The sequence below is a fragment of the Protopterus annectens genome, chromosome 3.part0, assembly GCF_019279795.1.
Source record: "Protopterus annectens isolate FY-2018-M chromosome 3.part0, PAN1.0, whole genome shotgun sequence".
NCBI lineage: Eukaryota > Metazoa > Chordata > Ceratodontiformes > Protopteridae > Protopterus > Protopterus annectens.
In genome coordinates this window covers 1322535382-1322557631 of record NC_056731.1, presented here as the reverse complement: position 1 = coordinate 1322557631, position 22250 = coordinate 1322535382, and the positions used below count along the sequence as shown (strand labels likewise).

General features: G+C 39.1%; 1 protein-coding gene across 1 annotated transcript in view; it reads left to right on the top strand.

Moving 5' to 3' along the window:
• The window catches only part of LOC122797061 (echinoderm microtubule-associated protein-like 6), a 3800753-nt gene that overhangs the window by 1904981 nt on the left and 1873522 nt on the right, over window positions 1–22250 (top strand). Inside the window, exon 21 of the mRNA XM_044065838.1 lies at window positions 9778–9909. Within this exon, the coding sequence (XP_043921773.1) occupies window positions 9778–9909 (132 nt within the window). The remainder of the gene's footprint in view (window positions 1–9777; window positions 9910–22250) is intronic.

Sequence of the window (22250 nt, the reverse complement as noted above, 5' to 3'; positions counted from 1 at the left end):
GCAGACTCAACAGGTCAGTAAAGAAAGAGAAGATCCGAATGGTAACACTGCAGTCTATACTCCCTTTTCTGGGACAGGACAATTGGATGTGCTCCTTAGATCTTCAGGATGTGTACTACCATATAAAGATGGACAGGCGATCCAGAAGTTATCTACGCTTCCGGCTGGGAGTCTGTCATTATCAGTTCAGAGCTCTGCCCTTTGGTCTCACTACAGCCCCCAGAGTGTTTACCAAATGCATGGCAGTAGTCACGGCTCACCTGAGGCATCAAGGATTCCAGGTGTTTCCATACTTAGACGACTGGCTCCTGACAGCCACCAACAAGCATCTACTAATCAAAGCCAGGGACACCACCATCCATCTCTGCTCAGACCTGGGCATTACTATAAATATAGAAAAATCTGCCTTGTTGCCATCACAGTGTATTACCTTTATAGGAGCAGAATTAAGCACAAATGACATGGTAGCAAAATTGCCTCAGGAGAGAATACAGATGGTACGCAGTCAAGTGTCTATCCTACTCAAGAAGAGAAAGGTACAAGCAAAATTTATCCTCAAGATCTTAGGCTCAATGGCAACAGCGATACCACTAGTCCCATTGGCACGTCTGCATATGTGAATATTACAGTGGCTACTCTTCGCCCAATGGTTCATGCAGAAATTACCCATGTCACACAAGATTCGGATTATGGATGCTTGCAAGAGGGATCTACTATGGTGGCTTCAGTCCACTCAGGTAACGATAGGCAGACCATTTGTTCTTCCCCAGCCTGTTGCTACAGTTACCATGGATTCATCCCAGATAGGGTGGGGGGGGCATTATCTGGGACAGACTGTCCAAGGGGTTTGGAAAGATCATGAGTACCACCTGCACATCAATGTCCTAGAGATGAGGGCGGTGCTTCTGGCTTTGCAAGCATTCCAGAGCTCTCTTCCCATAGGGACTATTGCGATTCAAACAGACAATATGTCAGTGGTATGGTACATCAACAAACAGGGGGGAACCAGATTCCATCCCCTATGTCGTGGGGCCCAGAGAGTTAGGCAATGGGCAATTTCTTCTCATTGCTTTCTGACAGCAATGCACATCCCGGGGAAATCCAACGTAATAGCAGACAGATTAATGAGAGCAATTCTCATGCCTCACGAGTGGTCCCTGAATCAGGAAGTTGCAGATCAAATCTTTCGCATATGGGGCCAACCTTGCTGCAACCTTTTTGCCACGCCCTGCAATGCCAAATACAGCAACTATTTTGCCCTCATTTCCCCTCTGGGAGATTCACTGAGGGATGCACTTGTTCACGATTGGCCCCCGGGACTTCTTTATGCCTTTCCCCCATTTCCATTATTTTCAAAGGCTATTCAGCAAGCCAGGTTGTTGAGTCGCAGGATAATTGTCATTGCTCCTTACTGGGCTTGTCAGATATGGTTCCCCTTTCTTTGGCCCCACCTTCAAGAGGAGCTGTGGATCTTGGACCCAGCGCTGGATCTTCTGACTCATCAGTCAGGAATGCTCCACCCTGCTCTTCAGAGCCTCAAGCTGACAGCTTAGTTACTCCACTTCCAATCTTAGCCAGGCTTCCTGAATTATCCCCCGCAGTATGACACATTTTGGTTTCCTCGCACAAGAAAATGACTAGGAAACTGTACATAAGTAAGCTGAAGAGGTTCTTTTGTTGGACGGAAAAAAGACACATAGACCCCTTTACAGCCCCTATGCCTGCAGTTTTGGAATTTCTAACGGAAATCTTTAATCAAGGGGCAGCGGCAGCTACAATACGAGTACAATTAGCCACCATACAGACATCAGTTCTAATGTAATGTCCCACATATTATGCAAAGCCTTCCTCAGGGGTACATTTCTATTAAGACCACCCTTTATAGACCTCCTCCTCCATGGGACCTAAATTTAGTATTATCATCCTTGATTCTTCTGCCCTACGAATCAGCATCTTCTTGTTCACTAAAATTTTTATCTTGGAAAGCAGTCTTTTTACTTCCGCTAGGAGGGTCTCAGAATTACAAGCTCTGTCTATCCGTCCTCCATATTTGATTTTTCACAAAGACAGAGTTTTCCCTCAGAACAAATCCCTCCTTTTTACCAAAAGTCTGTTCTGAAGCTAATTTGAACCAGTCTATTGAATTACCTGTATTTTTCCTAATTATGGTAACAAGGCAGAATACAAGCTCCACCAACTGGATTTGCATAGACAGTTGCGCTTTTACTTGCATAGGACCAAAGAATTCAGAAAGTCAGACCAATTGTTTGTTTCCTGTTCAGAAAACAAAAGAGGCAAGGCAGTTTCAAAAGTTACTTTGTCTAAATGACTAAGTGAGACCATCACCTATGTCTATAACTCTCACAATAAAGAAAAGCCAGAAAAACGTAAAGGACATTCAACTAGAGCGATGCCAACTTCCATTGCCTTTCAGTCTAGACTTCTAGTGGATTCAGTTTGTGCTGCTGCTACATGGGTCAATCCTCACACCTTTATCACTCATTACAAACTTGATGTGGCCTCCCGGAAGAGGTTCCACTGTTCTGAAGAACTTATTCCATTGAGCCACCCAAGAAAGAAGGTGCTGGGGATGCTGTCACAACCAGCAAGAATGAAGGCGAGATGGGACAACATAACATAAAGAAATTGTGCACTCACTACAATGTTCCATGTTTGTTGTCCAGAATCTCGCCTTCATTCTTGCATCCCACCCATCCATCCTCCTTCTTGTAGGACCTAGAGGAGATTATAGATTGGTGACATATGGTCTGATTCCCTTCTTGCTTATTAGCATACTTTAGTCATTAGTGTCTCAGACGAGATCTGGGGAACAGCCGCTAGGCATCTTGGGATAGGAGGTAGCCTCGAGCCAATTGAAGTTCTCAAGCTTTAGTATGCGGCCGAGTCAGAGCCGAGGATCGGCTCCGTACCCAACCCGCAAGAATGAAGGCGAGATTCTGAACAACATACATGGAACGTTATGGTGAGTACATAACTTCTTTTTTATTTCCTTTGAAGGCAAGACAAAAGGGCAATCCATGTCAAAACAAACAATTTCCAAATGGTTGTCCCTTGCTATTTCTTTTTTTTTTGTTTTGTACATAATAAGGCACTTCCAGGCAGAGTCAGGGTTCATCCTACCAAGGCTTTTTATATTGAGTGACACTGGAAGACAAATGCAAACTAGGAAACAACACAAACAGCTGAAGACTGCGTCTTGACCACCAATAAACGTTGTCACAGTATAAAATTAGGAAAAAGGTTTAATTGAATGAAGCGCTTTTCGTCCCACAGAATTGTGGGACTTCTTCAGATAAAAACAACTTCAATATATATCTTGTACTTGTAATCACGGGTACGCAGTTAGCCGTGCTGATAGGCTAACAACAACATAGGTGAATTATTTACATGAATAATACAAAAAATAAAGTTAAAAAAATAGCAATATCGATGGCAATAAAGATGTTGTGCTGTCATCTATATATGCATACATCAATTTTTACAAAAATGAAATCTAAAATATTATATATATAACTAAATGATCATTTTTGTTATTTATTAATTTTAAAACCTATTGAAACTGTTTCTGTATGTGGATAAACAATACTGGTTACAACAAATAGATATTAAAATATATGTATATGTATATATGTTGGTGTTATACAGTCATCTATACATACACACCTCAGTTTTTACAAGATAAAATAACACCTAAGGTACTATGTGTATAATTGGGTCTCCTTCAAAACACTGAAAGACCAGAACATCGAAAGTCTTTTGAAGGAGAGCAAAACAACGAAACTGCAGAACACCGAAAAGCGAGAAATTCAAAATCCTGGTGTTACGGAATTTTGATTTAGCTCTTTTGGTGTACCGCTGTGGGGGAGTATGCATGTGTAAGTGTATTTGTGAGGGGTAGTGCTGTGTGTAAGTGTGTGTTGTGACTGTGGTGTGTGTGTGTGTGGGACTGTAGTGGGTGGGTGTGAGTTTGTCTTGTGTGTCTGTACGATCTCGGAGTTAGAATATTAAAGTAGGGGGGTGTGGGGTGTGCAGGGGGGCTTGCCCCCTGCCTATTTTTAGTGTAGGGTGGTGTGGTTGGTAGTTTGGGGCAGTTGTGTATGTTTTTCTGTATGTTTTTTGTGTGTGTTATACGTACATGGTTTTCGGTGTTGTGGGGTTTCGTTGTTTTGGTCTCAATGTTTTGGTCTTCGGTGCTGTGAGGTTTAATATATCGTATAATTAGGTGTTAAAACTGTTTATGATTTGAATATACAGTACTAGTTGCGACAAAATAGAGTTTGATATGTATTTTTATCCTAATACATATACTCATTGTAGCCTTAATGTATATCTACTCATAAAACTACTCGTAAAACATTTTACCTAGTTAAACTCTTCAATTTCAAAATGCAATAAATAGAGAATATGTCATTTAGCCCTGGAAATGAACATGCACTAGTACTTACCTGCCAGTAAAGTTCTAAAACTTCCAGGCAGACGGAATCAGGCCCCCCCCCCCATCTGAATGAATACAGTCTACACCTCTAAATAAAAATTTGTGGTTGGGGTTCTCTGAAATGTGTTTTGCTAGGGCATTCTCCAGTTTACCTTTCCTAATATGATACAAGTGTTCGTAGACCCACTCAGGTAGCTTCCTATCTGTCTTCCCAAAATAAAGTGCTGCACATTGTTGACACTGTTTCAAATAAACAACGCCTTTTGACTGGTAGTTGAATTTATGTTTCACCTTATAAGTATTGTTTCCAATACAAAATGTTTCCCCTGTAGCCATGGGGGAACAAAAATTACACATATTGCATTGGGACATGCCCTTCCTCCATAGAATTCCTTGGACCTGGCTTTCTGTGATTTGTTTTAAAATTTTACCCCTTTTCCACACTATCTTTGGTGTTTCTAGTAGTTTTCCTCTCAACTCATTGTCATTGTGTATTAGGGGCCAGTTTTTTTTAGATAATTAATGAAATAATTTCACTGTCAGTACTGAAGGGTGTAATGAATTTCAACCATGGTATGTTGTTATCATTATTCCAGTTCTGAGCACTGGGGTGTGGTACACCTCCAAGAATCGGGGTATATATCCCTTGGTCTCTTTTCTCTGTCACTTCTTCAATAAGTTTGTCAATGATTTGTCTGGGGTAACCATGTGTGATAAATATACCCTTCAGTAATTGACACTCATCCAAAAAAATCAACATCTCTTGATACCATATTTGCAGCCCTGACCAGCTGACCTTTCACTACTGATGTCTTCTGGTACCAGGGATGGTTGCTACTGTAATGTAGGAAGCTGTTGGAGTAAGTCTCCTTTTTGTAAATTTTTGCACAGAAGGATTTTTTTCTGTAGTCTTTCCATAAGTCTACATCAAGGGAAGCAATCCTGTCGGCACTGTATGTGTATGTAAATGACAAGAAGCTGGAAGTTGAGTTGAAGAATGATACTAATTCAGTGGCTGTTCTTTCATCTCCTTCTATTAATATAAAAATATCATCCAGAAAACACGTGTAAAACTTTATCTGGTTCGCCACCTGACAATTCTTCCCCACAACCTCCTGCTCCCAATATGCCATGACTAAATTCGCGAAACTTGCCCCATACGGGGAACCCATGGCCACTCCAACTTTCTGAAGGTAAATTTTGTTGTAAAAGGTCAGAAAGTTGTAAGATGACACAATATCTAACAGTTCTTCCACTAATCCAGTTTCTGATTGGGGGGCTCCCCTTTTCCTGAGCATAAAGTTAACCCATTCTATACCCACCTTATGGGCAATAGATGAGTACAAGTCCTTCACATCAGTGGTCAAAAAAATTCAAGTTTTTGTCAAACTTAAGACCATTAATGTTTTGAAGGAATGACCATGAGTCTTTGCAAATAGCAGTTTCCTGTACCACATATTTATGAAGAATGTTATCCACTACTTTTGCACAGGAGTAGGTAATGCTGTTTCTAGCATCAACTAAAGGTCTCATGGCTGGGTCTGGCAATAATTTGTGAATCTTAGGAATCCCAAAAAGGATTGGGATCGTAGGTGTAAGCATAGTCAAATAGTTCAAAGTTGACATGTCAATTCTTCCTTCTATAAACAAATCATTAAAAAATGAACGAATCCTGGAGTATGCTTGGTTAAGTTCATTTCTAGAGTTTTCCTGATATGTATTACTGTCTAGAATTTTTAACATTTTTACAGTATATTGCTCTTCTAGCATCACAACTAAACCACCACCCTTATCGGGTGGCATGATTCTAACCCCTGCTTCTCTGATGGAATTTAAATCTAGTTTTTCTTCCATGGAAATATTAAATGTCACGTTTCTTTGATGTGTATTCGTGGACAACGTGTTCCGTAGGTCTATTTCACACATTTTATCAAACAAGGCTAAAGCAGGGTGCATTAATGGTAAAAATGTGCTAGCAACATGAAGGTTGTTATCCATGACCATGTCTCCCCCCAAAAGTAGTTTCAAATTCAATTTTCTAACGAAAAGTTTGAAATCTATTATAGTTTTAACTAGGTCAGCTTTACTACTAGGTACAATCGTATTAACTTTAGAAAGTAACTCAGTCAAAACAGAATCAATTTGTACATTGGTGTAATTAAAAATTTTAAAGTGTCTACTCGCATTAAACATGATGCAACAGTCCCCTTGATTAGTAAAATCAGTTGAAATTGTTGTAACTGTTCGGACGGCTGGCATTCTGTCTCAGATTGTAGTGAGAGGCTCTGTTCCGAAAATTTCGGTGTTGTTCTATAAACCGTTCATTAAATTGGTCATGATTTAAGGTAGTTGCTGAATAATCCAAATCTCTACTTTTCACATGCTCAGTGTTATTTGCACTTCCTAATGGAGGTTTTTGCTGGACCAAGTTGTCACTTTGTACACTGCAGTCATGTTGGTTCAACTGTTCTCCGCCATTGGACACGTCATGGCCAATGAGTGATCCTGTTTGGGAAGAGAGAGGTTTCGGATATGCTCGGCCATTACTATACACTTGGCGGTCTATGTTAAGTTTCTTAAGTTTGGTTTCCTTGATCTTGTTAAGGTATTGGTCTATACTACCAAATATACGTTCATAGTCATACTTATACCGTGAAAAGTCAGTGTTCCTTTGAATAGATTCATCCAACAAGGTTACCTCCTGTACCAACACGTCAGACACCTTCTGATAGTGTTTACACATTAACTCTAGTAACTCCAATCCATGTTTGTTAAAATGTTTTAATAGGTCTTGGTGGAACAGCGACCCATCCACCAACCCTGTCGGATACTGCCAGGACCTAAGTCCTTTAGGTACAATACCTTCACTTAGACACTCTCGGAAATAAATAATCTCCAATTGCATTTTTTTGTACTTTACTATTTTCTGATCAAACAACTTCAGTTGTAAAGTAATATCAATGGATCCCCCAGCCGGTTGCTCCTGGGCACCGCTACTAGATGGTACCTGTAGTGTTAGCAGTTCCATTAACCATTTAGTCATTTTTGGAGCTCCAATAAGCCCCGGGGGTCCATTCAAGTTGTTCTGTATGTTTTCATCTTGAATACGGCCCCATTGTGTGATATTTCCACAATGTGAATTCTCCGTTGCCCCTTGTTGTAGATTAGGGGATAGTGTTAAGTCCGTACGAATGTTCTCTGCAGTAATTGTTTTTTCTATTACATCAGTTTGAGTTACATTTGTCAAAGAGGTATGCATTTGTATTCCAACTGAATCAACAGGCAATAAATCAAACCTCTTTGTTAATGTGTCCACCCGTTGGACTAAAGAGTTTAACTAGGTAAATTGTTTTACGAGTAGTTTTATCAGTAGATATACATTAAGGCTACACTAAGTATATGTATTAGGATAGAAATACATATCAGACTCTATTTTGTAGCAACTAGTACTGTACATTCAAATCATAAACAGTTTTAACACCTAATTATACACATAGTACCTTAGGTGTTATTTTATCTTGTAATAACTGAGCTGTGTATGTATAGATGACTGTATAACATCAACATACATCCATATACATATATTTTAACATCTATTTGTTGTAACCAGTATTGTTTATCTACATACAGAAACAGTTTCAATAGGTTTTAAGACCAATAAATAACCTTAAAAATGATCATTTAGTTATATATATATATATATATATATAATAGTTTAGATTTCATTTTTGTAAAAAATGATGTATGCATGTATAGATGACAGCACAACATCTTTATTGCATCTCTATTGCTATTTTTAACTTTAATTTTTGTATTATTCATGTATATAATTCACCTATGTTGTTGTTAGCCTATCAGCACGGCTAACTGCACACCTTTGATTACGAGTGCAAGATATATAGTGAAGTGGTCTGCAAGTTGTTTTTATTTGAAGAAGTCCTACAATTCTGTGGGACGAAAAGCACTTCATTCAAATAAACATTTCTTCTAATTTTATACTGTGACAACGTTTATTGGTGGTCGAGACGCAGTCTTCAGCTGTTTGTGTAGTTTCCAAGCCTTTTTATATCCTTAGCAGGATATAAGCCATTTAGTTTAGGCAACTGAAGCACTGATTTATTTGACTATGGTTAGTCCATTATGTTACCAGTTACCATTATGGTTATGGTAAGTTTTCCTCCAAAATTGTACTTTATGATAAGGAATTTCTAGGTTTGTTTTTTGTTTACACTGCAAGGAAAATGGACACATCTTTTGTATGTTTCAAAAGTAATGATGACTGTGAGTTTTACCATGCTACCACACTAATTATTACCCAGACCTTCCTCTTTGTTAATGTGTCCTTAGACATTAAACAAAGACAAGACATTAAAGTGTGGACATAGTCCATTGCATTCCCCCTGGATTTGGGGATTTTTTTCCTCCAAAGTCTGCTTTCTGAACTTTTATCAGGCTGTTTAACCATTTTTGTTTGCTTCCAGGTATGAAATAGTTATTATGGCTTAATAGGCTGTGATGTCCATAAAAACAGGTGGAATAGTTAGTATGCATTTATATAATAAATCTTCTCTACTGGGACATAGATCTTTTTTCACTTCAATGGCGGTAACAGGATAATGTGTCTGAATCTATGCAATGCATGCCATACCCAGCAATTTTTCTGCCCCTTATGGTTTTGGCTGGTTTGTCTTCGTTTTTACCAGATTACTGGAGCTCTTGTGAATGTTGACTTCATTGCAGAAGGAACTGGGTGGTATTGAGGCTGACTACCCATGTTTGTATATGTATTGACACAATTGACACATATTGTCATCATGGGTGGCCATGTTTATCAACTGTTTCCCTCTTAGCCCTGTTGGTGAAATAAATAAATTTATGATCAGATGTAAGACATTGATTGGCAGGTGTAGTAGTATGAGAAATATGCAGCGATTTTCTCTTACCCTTTGCAAAACTAGTATATATATATATATATATATATATATAGAGAGAGAGAGAGATTAGTGAGACTGCTGCATATATGTTAAATATACCTAATGTAAATGGAAATAAGTGCATTTAATTCAAAGGCAGTTATCTGAACTATTCTACTTAACCCTAGTTCTCAGTTTTGTTGCACTCATGGATTAAAGACAGAATGTAGTTTTCATTAGCCATACTTATGGGGTGCAGAGGACATGTTTTGTTTCTAATTTACTCTGTAGTGTTTAATAAGATTAGAATGCAATATTGTTTTGCAGAACATCTTACAGTTCTTTTACTGAATGAAGCTACACATGTATTGAACAGTGTTTCAGAAATATACATCTGGACTTTTATAGATGCAGGAAAGTACCTGGCTGTCGCTTCCCATGATAACTTTGTGGATGTCTACAATGTGCTTACTAGCAAAAGAACAGGGATCTGCAAAGGAGCATCAAGCTATGTCACTCATATTGACTGGGATTCCAGAGGTAAAATATGCTTTAATGATTATACACCCAGTTTAGTTTTGGGCGCATGCATGTTTCTAACTGAAGTTATCTGATACATTTAATATGCAGAGATAATAGTTTAACACTGCTTGAAGATACTGTTAAGGCCATAGAAGGGGATTATTAATAAATACAGTATATGGCAACAAAATGGAGCTGTGCTTACTGAAAAGCTACAATTGCAGAGAAGATTTGAGGAAAAACAAGGTTACTTAAGCAATAACCTACAATTGGGTATGGGTAATGCTAGATTTATCCACGGTTGGTGCAGTTTGATCACAAGGGCAAAGCCCAAGTGATCAAACAAAGCCAACCGTGAGTAAATCCAGTATTACACACACTCAGGAGTGGGTTATTGCTATTATACGATGACATTATTGAAGGATGAAATTGCTTACCTTTCCTAAATAACATCTTTGTATAGTGGTGATATAGTGTGCCTCTATGTTCTTCTGCCTTTTCTGATGCACTGCACATGCATATGGGACTTACATTCCCACACTTGCACAGTACATCAGTGCAGTGCAGGGAAGGCAGTGGAGAAGAGAGAAAAAATGTTATCTAGAGCTACTACCGTAGTATTAAAAAGTCTAGCATGTCCAGCATGCAATTTTATAACTGCAATTATACAAAAACGCAGTCATTGTTATTCAGAAACATGCACACTGATTGGACAATCCAGCCGGCGTACTCGTTATAAAGTGAGCATATATCAATAGAATAAAGTCTGGCCACTGAAGCACCATTGAGCAGTCAGACTTTTCTATTGACATATACTTAGGAGACAGCAGAATATGAGAAAAATCAAGTAAGTTTTGCAAAAAATAATCATAAACATACTGATGTTCCTTGTATTTATGCTGTCCCTCGTAAAATCTTGGTAAAAAAAAAAAAATATGAAGATTCTTCTAATCTGGAACATTTAGATTTATTGGCATGATGAATTAATCCTTTTGCAGACAGAAATTCTCTTTCTGGAAATAAAGGTAACAACAAAAACAACATTATGGTAATGGGATTACTGACACTGTAGTGCAGCAGCAGCGGAGTTTGATTCCCTCAGCTTCCATTGCCTAACTGTGTGACTCTGAGCAAGTTAATTAACCAGACTCCACTCCCGAGCTCAGTCTCAAAAAGGTCCATGTAGATCAGTGCCCTACCCTGGAAAACAAACACAAATGAAATAATTATTTTTATGTCAGATATACTGATGATTTATTCCTTGTGTAGAAGGGACGAGAAAATATGTTTGTCTTATTTATGAGTGAACATAGACCACTGAAAATTTACATTTTACATTGTTGTCTTCTAAAATATTGTATGACTTGTTTAGATGTACATTTACAAATTTGTTGCTACCAACAAGCTGTTAACATCTACAAAATATAGAAAATCAGCCTTCACTAACACTTATTTACATTTTGCCAGCTTTGTAGACTTGAGGGATAATGCCATGAGTAGGCCATAGGTGAGTCAAGTTCATTTAGCAAATTCAGTGCCTGCAGGAGCTGGCTGTGGGGACGGGAATGAGAGACCATTCCTGGCTAGCACATCCACAGAGAAGGGAGATTGCTCATGTATACTACTTGCGTGACACCTAGTGGAACACTAGGTGTTTTCTTTATGAAGATGGGCCTAGAGAACATACAATGCCATGGTGAATTTGCAACTGTGAGACAAAATCTCTTTGGAGAGGAGCAGCAGATGTGGACCCTGGCAAGTTGACAGTGGGGAGGGGGTGTTCTCCCTCAAGACAGGGTAGCCCTCAGGGCCAGCAAGCTGGTGTTCTCCTTATTACTCAGCTCTCATTAGTGGAGAATTGATTGGCCATTAGTGTTTCCCAGGCAAAAATTAATTAGCTGTATGGCTTTTGCATAGCCTGTGAATGAGGGATTTATTTGTGGTTTTAGCAGTCGTTATCCATTAGCCTTAAAAAAGAATGTTGTAAAAGATCATTTGGTTAGATTGTCTGAAATGAGCAGTATGGGTGACAGTTTTCATGGGGGTATATGTCATTTCAAAAGTTCATTTGGAGAGAGAGAGAAGCATTTTTAACAGCATTGGCAATGAAGTAGTAGATAAGGATATGCACTGTACCTACCAATTTTAAGGAGAATAGGACAAACTGACAATATTGTTTAATCAGCTAATGAAGGACAAGTGTATTTTGAATCACAAAATGTATCTCCTGCAGCTTGTATAGTTGTGTTATAAAAGTAACTGTAACTAACAATTGAAAAATTTTAATGAGTAACAAAACATTTTATAGGTCTGTAGGCAAGAAGCCAACATTTATTTCAGCTGGCATTGTAATATATAAAGCATTTTAGAAAGGGAAAATATATAATGTTTTATCAAAGAAATCTAGGTATATCTTCAAGTATGAATTCTCTTCATATTGTAGATTTGCAAATAAGGGACTGCACCTTTTCTTTATACATATGGAGAGAATTATTGCCATATAAAAACATTATAATTGTAATAATCGGGTCTATATTAGATCATTGAAAAGGCAGAATTTCGAATGATCTAATATCGAACCCAATATCGCGAATGCTGAAAACAGTGAAGCTGCACAAAACCGAATTCTTTCCTAGGGAAAGAATTTGGTTGGCCGTTGTTGTGGCTTTTGCTGTTTTCAGCGATGCGGTGGAAAGTTACGGGTTGGGGTAAGGTAAGTGTGTGATTGTGCGGACGTTCGGGTTAAGGTGTGGGTTGGGTGAGTTAAGGTTAGGGCGTGGGTCAGATAAGTGTGCGATTGTGACAGAATTTAGGGTTAGGGGTGGGTTAAGTGAGTTAGGGTTAGGGCACGGGTGAGATGAGTGTGCAATAGTGAGAATTTGGGGTTAGGGGCAGGTAAAATGAGTTAGGGTTAGGGTGCGGGTGAGGTGCGTGCGCGATAGTGACAGACCTTAGGGTTAGGGTCTGGGTTAAAGCAAGTGGATAGATAGTAGTGTATTTGCAGTGTAGTGTAGGGTTAGATGTAACTTTTAAATGTATTTGTGTGGATTGCTGCTTTTTAGTGTGCTTGTGGTGTGTGTGTTTCTCGGAACAGCAAATTTTTTCCCTGGGAAAAAATTCGCTGTTTTGAGGTTTCAATATTGTTAGGGTTTGGGTTTTGCAGTTCGACGTTACAGCATTCGATAATGAGCCGTTTTGATGATCTGATATAGACCCAGATAATTAGGGTATAGTTTATGCATTAGTGTATAATAATACATGGTTTTGCTTACATGGGGAACCACAAGAAAATTAAGCATGCTTATTTATGAGCAGCTTTACGTTATTAGAGTGTATAATAATGTTTTGTACAAACACGCCTTGTCCTGTATTCATATAAAATGTTTGTATTTATAGTACTGAAAAGAATTTCTGGGGTAGAGATTATGAGATTTTGTTGGAAAAGAAATAAAAAAAGAATCTAGCAATTGACGTTAAATATTTTTCTCCTTAATACTACAGCAATGACAACAAGCACCAACCTTTTAAAACTAAGATCTACTTACTATTTTTTAATGTTTTATCTGTACATGTGCTTTTAAATATGTATATATGTATTTACATTTTGACAGGTTATAAGGTGATCAAATTATTGAATTTCCTGATATTTATTTCATGTTTAACACTTGTTGATTTGTTCTGAAGATGTCTCTGTGAATGTGCTTTGAGACGAAAATGCTTAACCTGATTTTTAAATACAGTTCTGTTGTCATTTACAGTGTATTATTTTGTTTTTAGTATTTGTTTTTAACGTCTAACACAGCATTTGATATGTTTGAGTTCAAGATAAAAATGTGATAAACCTGCACTGGTTTGCAGTTGTCTTTGAAAATAATATTAAAACTTTCTACATCAATAAACTTCTATTTATTTAAAGAAAAATGAATCATTCCATTACTCCATAAAAATGACATAAACTGCGTAAATAAAGTAAAGTAAAAATAAAAATAAGGAAAATCATGGAAAAGGCATATTAAATATCAAATGCAATTTAGTTAAAATAGGAATAGAATTTTGAAAAAATTCTAATAATATTTATAAAGCTGGTTATAAAGAAGTTCTTATGGGATAAGTAATTGTATAAAAGAAAATCAGTAACAGTTGTAATAAAAAACATGGTGTGAACAGAAATATTTTTGAAGAAATAAACAATCAAATCAAAAATAAATAAATACATAAATAAATAAATTAAGTATACATCTCCTGGAATAGATGACATTCTACTAGAGGTTTCCAAATTATTCCCTAAAAATAACTGAAATTTAGCATAAAGTGTTTTTGGAAATGTTAAAAAATGTATCCTCCATTTTTTAAGTATTCAATAAATTATCGTATATTAAATCAGTTTAATGATCCAATTGATTGCAGTGTTTATAGACCCAATTCACTACTGAGCATTGAACATATATTATTTACGTCTTTTCTAACTAACAGGATTACATTAATATATCCCTGCCCTGCCTGTGCTGGTGGCATAGAGGAATAATATCCTCTCTGCTTCGCAGGGGACCCATTTCAATTACTAGAATAAGAGCTCAGTAGCACAACTAGGAAAGATGGGTGTGCCTGTCTTAGGGAGAAGGGAGTGCATGCCCTCAGAGGCAAATGTGCATGGTCTTATGTCCCTGGTGGAGACTGAGAAACAATCACAAGGTGCCTTCTGGGAGAGGGCAGGGAAGTCCTGTTGTTATTAATATGTTGTAGAAGTGAGGGGTGCTACATTGCTGCTACCCCTTGCACACTGCACCCATGGGTTGTTACAGGGCAAGGATAAGAGGCCAGGGCTTAATAGAAATGTGCCTAACCACCCCTGTTGAGTACCATAGTGATGGTCTCCCAAGATGATCCTTGCTTTTGGTGATGAAGGAAAGATTGAACCAACTGGCCAAGAGGGGGTGGGTAATCAGCAGGCAAAATGGCAAAGTACAGCAAAAAATGTGTGTTTTCCTTTAATTCATTATGATCAGACAGGATTTATTATTAAAAAGTAAGCATAAAATAATAATAAGTTATAACTTTATTTGGCATTGCTTTCTATAAAAACTAAGTTAACTGTCATTAGCTTAGCTATACAGACACCTATGCTTCTTTAGATTGCAATTATTCTATTCAGAGTACAAAAAACTTTCTGCATAATTTTATTTAGATTATTAACACTGGAAAGATACACACATATACACTATATAAATATGTGTGTGTGTGTGTGTGTGTGTGTGTGTGTGTGTGTGTGTGTGTATGTGTGTGTGCATGCGTGTGTGTATGTATAAACTGGGATGTGTGCTTTTGTCATATTTATTTGCTGCTGTAGTTGAAGTATTAGCTGATATTATTAGAAATAGAATTATAAAAGGATGTTCACTTGATAAAACAGTAGAAAGCATCCTTATTCACTGATAACCTTTTACTATTTCTAAAATTAATGACTTCCCACTATTAAAATGACATTAGAATATGTTGGCTCCATTTTGAATGCAAAATGCTAATATTAATGAAGCTAACTCTGAATTAGTGGTATAAACATGATGAAGTTTGAGTAAATATAATTATAATTGGTTATCCAGACAATTCAACTGTATTGGTATAGCTATATCTTCTAATGTATCAGTTAATAAAACACATGAACTGTAACGTAGTTATTATTAACGTTAAGGATGTAATAGCTATTTATTCTAACATATTTTACCTATTAAGGAGTGATTGTAGTTAATTAAAATGACTTCATAATCAAACAATTTATATTCATATTAACCTCTTAATTGAAACTGCGTAAAAAATACAAAATGCAACTAATAAAACTGTAATTTCTGTTTACAAATTCTTGGATTTCCTTGAAAAACACATTTGAACATGGGGTAAGGGAAGTAATGGCATTTCTGAAATTAAATTCTCTGCATGCTATAGCCTCAAAAAGTCATAATTCATTGATTGGTACTACGTGCAAGGTAGCTTTAAGGCTCTGTCTATATGCATATATGTAAATTATGTACTCATAATAAATTTATCATTAATGTATCATAAATTAAAGTTAGTTAATAATGACTTTAATTTCTAGTGATAAGGATTTGGTGCTGTCACCTCGATAGACTGGGTTAGAGGTTGGGAGGTGGCCTAATTATTAAGTCGTTCACCTCACAAACTAAAGTACAGGGTTTGATTCTCACCTTTGGTCACTATCTGGTTATTAGCTAAGTGTTAGTCTGTAAACTGATTGCCTAGTATTTACTTAGGAACCTATGAATAAAATAGGTTCATAGGTTCATACTAGGCTATCAGCCCAAGGGCATTTATAAGCCTAGCCCATAGTTATGTGGCTTTCGCCACCCCTTTAGTTTGAATAAAAACTATGCCTATCATTTTGCTGTGCCTCTGTCAAGCAGTGACACTGAAATAATCCCTGGGGTATATCTGCGATCTCCCATCCATTGGTCAAGATTCCTCTTGAACAAGGCCAGCGAGGTGCTCTGCCTCACATGTACCGGGATTTTGTTCCACAGCACAGGGAGTCTCTGGGTGATGAATCTGTCCCTCCAGCATGTTCTATTTATAACCGTGTCAAGGTTTAAGTCTCCCGCCCTTGTGGTTCTGAGGGATCTAGATTTTTTGAGGTGAAGCATATTCATCAAATCTGGGTTTGACATGGCCTTATATGTCAGGCACAGGTCACCTCTGAGCAAGCGGTATGAGACTGAATAGAGCTGGAGTTCTTTCAGTCGGGCAGCATAAGACATATTTTTGAGACCCTTTATCCTTTTGGTGAGGAACTTTTGGGGCCTTTCAAGCTGCAGCAGGTGTCTGGTCAGATACATTCCGAATGGGGCATTGTACTCAATCATAGGTCTAATGAGTGATGAGTACAGGGGATGATGACCTCCTTGATCTAGATGTGAATCCCTTCATGATCAGGTGGGCGATATAGAAGGTTTTCCTAATTACTTTAGCAACATGAGTGTCAAACGAAAGGCTACTGTCAACCTGGGTCCCCAGATCCCTGATGACATTTTCTGTGCTCAGTGGATTGCCACCTATATGGTAGCTAGGGGTAACCTTGTTTTCCCGAAGGGTATGACTATGCATTTTTTGGCGTTTAACTTCAGGCCATGGCTCTGGCACCAGTTATCCGTTTCTGTGAGGCCCTTCTGGAGGATATCTGTGTCAGATGTGTTTTCGACTATGGCGCCCAGTTTGCAGTCATCTGCAAACTTTGTCAGCCATAACCCTCCTGTGTTTGCTTGTACTTCAGAAAAGTAGATGCCGAACAAGAGTGGACCCAGGACTGAGCCCTGTGGGACACCACTTGTGACAGGCTTTGAGTCTGACATGGGTCCAGCAACTCTGACCCTGTGGGTTCTGTCATTTAGCCAGTTTGCAACCCATCTTGTGATGTATGGGTTTACATTCAAGCTGATGAGTTTTTCGATGATACCTGAGTGGGGTATTGTGTGAAGGCCTTTGCCAGGTCGAGGTAGGCTGTATGGACTGCCTTTCCCTCATCAATGGCCTTGGTGACTGTCTCGAAAAAGTCAACCAAGTTTAAGAGGCAGGATCTGCCTTTGACAAAGCCAAACTGGGTTGGATCCAAAGTCTGCAAGTTCCCTATGTCTTTATTTATGAGTTCCATTATGATCCTCTCCATGGCTTTGCAGATAAGGCTTGTCAAGCTAATGGGGCGGTAATTTCCAGGGTCTGTGGAGGCACCGCCCTTATGAAGTGGGACCACAGTCGCCATGCGCCACTCCTTGGGTACGTATCCTGAGGTGAGGCTAAGATTAAACAGCTGTCCTAACTGTGGGTTTAATTCCTCGTTGAGTTCGTGAAGCACACAGCCGGGGACACCATCCGGTCCCATGGATGCTGTTTTTTGCCTTAGTGAGGGCAGTTCTCACCTGGGCGTTGGAGATGTTTGGGGGGCTACAATCCTCTGGAATAGATATCTCTCCTTTTGGGGGGAGAAGTTTGCACTGAACCTGTCAGCCAGTATGTTGGCAATGTGTGTAGGTTCAGTAATTTTCACATCATTTTGAACTAATTCTGAGCATATCTGGGAGTTTCCTCCTAGGTTTCTAACATAGCTAAAGAAGGCCTTATGATTGTCTTTAGAGTCCTTGGCGATTTTTCTCTCAAAATTTGCCTTGGATGATTTTATGAGAACTCTTAGTTTTTACTTATAATGATCAAAGGTGTCTTACCTTTCAAGGATTTTGCTCTATCTTGTAGTAGCTTCCTCCTTTTGTTGTAGAGCTTGTTTATGGCTGGGGTCCACCAGACTGGATGCTTGCCTTTGGTACAGAGAGTCTTAGTTTTGTTTGGGATTGCCTGATCCATGCAGTCCTGTAGGTGCTGGTAGAAGGCATTTGTAAGTGATTCAGCGGTTTGAGTAATGTTTACCACTGGCTCAGGGGCCTTAAAGGAGACCACACTAGTTTTTAGAAGTGTGAAATCGGCTTTTGAGAAGTTTTTCACTGTGGTCTTTTTGTTTCAGGTGGGGGCGGGATGAGGACCTCCAGCGAGATTAGTTTATGATCTGATCTCACCAGTGAGGGGGTATACTTCCGGTGTTGAACATTTTGATCCCATGTTCGTGATGATGAGATCAAGTATGTTTTCTCCTCTTGTGGGGATGGTGACTAGTTGTTCCATGGCATTTGAGTTTATGAACTCCAGGAATCTTTGGGTTAGAGTGTTCGGGCTTGAGTAGTGTTCCCAGTCTATATTAGGGTAGTTGAAGTCACCTAGTATGATGGTGTTTGGTGATACATTTATCCTCCAATGTTTTCAGGAAGGCCATGTGAGGTTCCTGAGTTTGAGAGGGTGGCCTGTAACATGCTACAAATTGCAGAGCAGTCTTGCCTATGGTTAATTGCACCTGGATGGTCTCCGATGCATCGTGCGTTGCCACCAACCTTGAGGTGTGGGTGTCCTTTATGAATATGGACACCCCCCTCCTTTCTTGGTGTTGTCCGGATTTTGGGGCCGGAACGCATGATATGAGGTGAAACCTTTTAGTGCTGGGGTGCTCTCAGGAGCCTTGAACCAGGTTTCTGTCACAGCACAGACATCGATGTTCTCTATATTGAGAAGGGCCTCGAGTGCGTGCATCTTGAGATTGAGACTTCTGGCATTGAGCAGCATTACCCTTAGTTTTTTTCCTTTTTGGTGTTCTAGGGTGGTAGGTTTAGAATTTGAGCCTTGCCTAAAAAAGGCACTATGGGGGTGGCAAGAGCCTTTGCCAATATCCGGAAGCCCAGAGGTGACAGGTGCAAGCCGTCCCTTGCGAAGCAGCGTGGCTTGTCCAGCATGTCATCCCAGGCAGACAGACATTGGATCCCCTTTGAATGACACCAGAATTTAAGCCAATTATTAAAGCTGATCATCTTATCACTGTATTGTGGCATCATTCTAGGCGAAGGTAGGATACTGCTCAAGGTCAGGGTCATACCTGCCCGGGCTACATAATCAGAGAGCTCCTTGATGTCCCTTTTCATGTAGTCCAAGGAGGTACGTCTCAGGTCGTTGACACCAGCGTGGACAATGACTGAGTCGTACTTGTACCTGCTGTTGAGAGACCTGAGTGCTTGCGTTATGTGGCGGATTCTAGCGCCCGACAGGCAGCTTACTGTGACCTTCTCCTTACTCAGTCTGGTGAGCGGGACGTCAGTGTGTCTGACTATGGAATCACCAATGACAAGTGTGTCTGGCATTTTGTTTGGCCTTAAGGGCTGTGACTGTTTGACACTCTGACTGTGTGGTCTATGTGTTGCATGTGTTGGGTCATGAGGTGGTAGTTGTTTGGGTGTCTGCTTTGGTGGCCTCTGCTGTTTTGGTAAATTTTTGATCAGAGCCTCCGAGTATGTCTTTGTGTGAGTATGTGTATGATTTGAAGTTGTGATGGTACCATGTGTGACTGGGTATGTATTGTGTGTGGTTACCTTCTCCTCCTGTCTGGTCTTGCCAGTCCTATGTTGAGAGAGCTCAGCCTCCAGTTTGGCCATATAGTTGCATCTCTCGCATGTATTTGTGTTTTGTGGGAGAAGGAGAGGATTGTCTGTGTACATGAGGCAATTGTAACATTGCCTTAATATTCCCAGGTTCACCAGTTGAGCTGGAGAGGACACTAGCAACTGATCCCTCGACATACTAGAAGTAGTAGATAAAGAGACTTTCAAAGGACTCCGGGGGAAGTGGGTTTTAGGCTGGTGGGGTACTATCATTAATAAGAGTGCTTTATCAAGGTGCAAGTACTGTAGGAGTAAGTGCTAGGCTTTACAGATAGAGAATAGTCTACTTGGGAATCAAGTAGAGATGAACTTTTCAGTTATAGGATATGCTGGTTAGATCAGCAGTACAGCTCGAGGAAGGTAGTTCTAAGGGAAAATTTGAAGAGTAGAATTTAGATGGCCCGAATAGTTTAACCTTGTTTAACCGCCACTGCTCTTGTGTGCAACAGTGGCAACTCTGCGCTAAATCGCGCTAACGCGCGTTTAGCGTGTTTTATAGCAGGGGGCTGAAGGGAGCTAGGAATTGCCCCAAAACGACCAATGGACTACTAGTTTCTTCACCAAATCGGACAAAAAGGCCGCTCAGTGCTTCCCACTCCCACTGGTAAGCAAAGAAACTTCCCTCCTTCCTAATAAGGCAATGGATCAGTAACAGGAACTAAAAACAAAGCCCAGGGATCAGCAACTCTGAAACTGGACTACTCTAGTTCAGTAAGGCAGGAAAACAAGAGATTTTTTTGTTTTTTTACAGAGACAAGGAAAAAAACAGAGAGTAAATGCTATAAATGCTGTAAATCGGCTAGCGCACTTTAGTGTGTAGCCTACAGAAACAATTTGTAACAATTAGTAACTTAAAGTGCAATAAACAGTGTAAAATGCAGAAATCACTTAAAGTAGCAGTAAAACAGGCGAAATGCAGTCGCTAGCTTAATAACAGTGGGAAAGCCACAAAAAATACTTATATCTGGTAGAAAGTCACTCTTTTAGCTCTCTGCTGCTTGGATCACTCTGCAGGCCACCACGAGGATCTGTGCTGAGTTGGTACAAGCTGGAAAACGCGCGTTTAGTGTGTTTTATAGCAGGGGGCTGAAAGGAGCTAGGAATTGGCCCAAAACGACCAATGGACTACTAGTTTCTAGCTGAAACTTCACCAAATCGGACAAAAAGGCTGCTCAGTGCTTCCCACTCCCACTGGTAAGCAAAGAAACTTCCCTCCTTCCTAATAAGGCAATGGATCAGTAACAGGAACTAAAAACAAAGCCCAGGGATCAGCAACTCTGAAACTGGACTACTCTAATTCAGTAAGGCGGGAAAACAAGAGATTTTTTTGTTTTTTTTTTTTGTTTTTTTACAGAGACAAGGAAAAAAACAGACAGTAAATGCTATAAATGCTGTAAATCAGCTAGCGCACTTTAGTGTGTAGCCTACAGAAACAATTTGCAATAATTAGTAACTTAAAGTGCAATAAACAGTGTAAAATGCAGAAATCACTTAAAGTAGCAGTAAAACAGGCGAAATGCAGTCGCTAGCTTAATAACAGTGGGAAAGCCACAAAAAATACTTATATCTGGTAGAAAGTCACTCTTTTAGCTCTCTGCTGCTTGGATCACTCTGCAGGCCACCACGAGGATCTGTGCTGAGTTGGTACAAGCTGGAAAACGCGCGTTTAGCGTGTTTTATAGCAGGGGGCTGAAAGGAGCTAGGAATTGGCCCAAAACAACCAATGGACTACTAGTTTCTGGCTGAAATTTCACCAATTCGGACAAAAAGGCTGCTCAGTGCTTCCCACTCCCACTGGTAAGCAAAAAAACTTCCCTCCTTCCTAATAAGGCAATGGATCAGTAACAGGAACTAAAAACAAAGCCCAGGGATCAGCAACTCTGAAACTGGACTACTCTAGTTCAGTAAGGCGGGAAAACAAGAGATTTTTTTTTTTTTTTTTTTTTTTTACAGAGACAAGGAAAAAAACAGACAGTAAATGCTATAAATGCTGTAAATTCTGTTTTCAGTATGTAATGTCACTCCCAATAGAATATAGTTAAAGTAATTGTATAGTAAAACTTTTTTATTAAATTACATGTTTAGAAATCTGCCTGTAAATGGGATCTAGACTGTCTGTCTATTAAATATGAGTTTAGGCTTTATTCACACTTTTTAGGACATTTGAAAACAACTGTAAGGAGAACGAGATATAATGTTTTGTCTCAAATGTGTCAATAATACAAAATATATTTTTGATTCAAATTCAGTTTAAATGGTAATTATAGGATACAAAGTACTTCCTGGTGGAAAAAGCTCAATGGAATATCCTCTTTGGAAAATAAT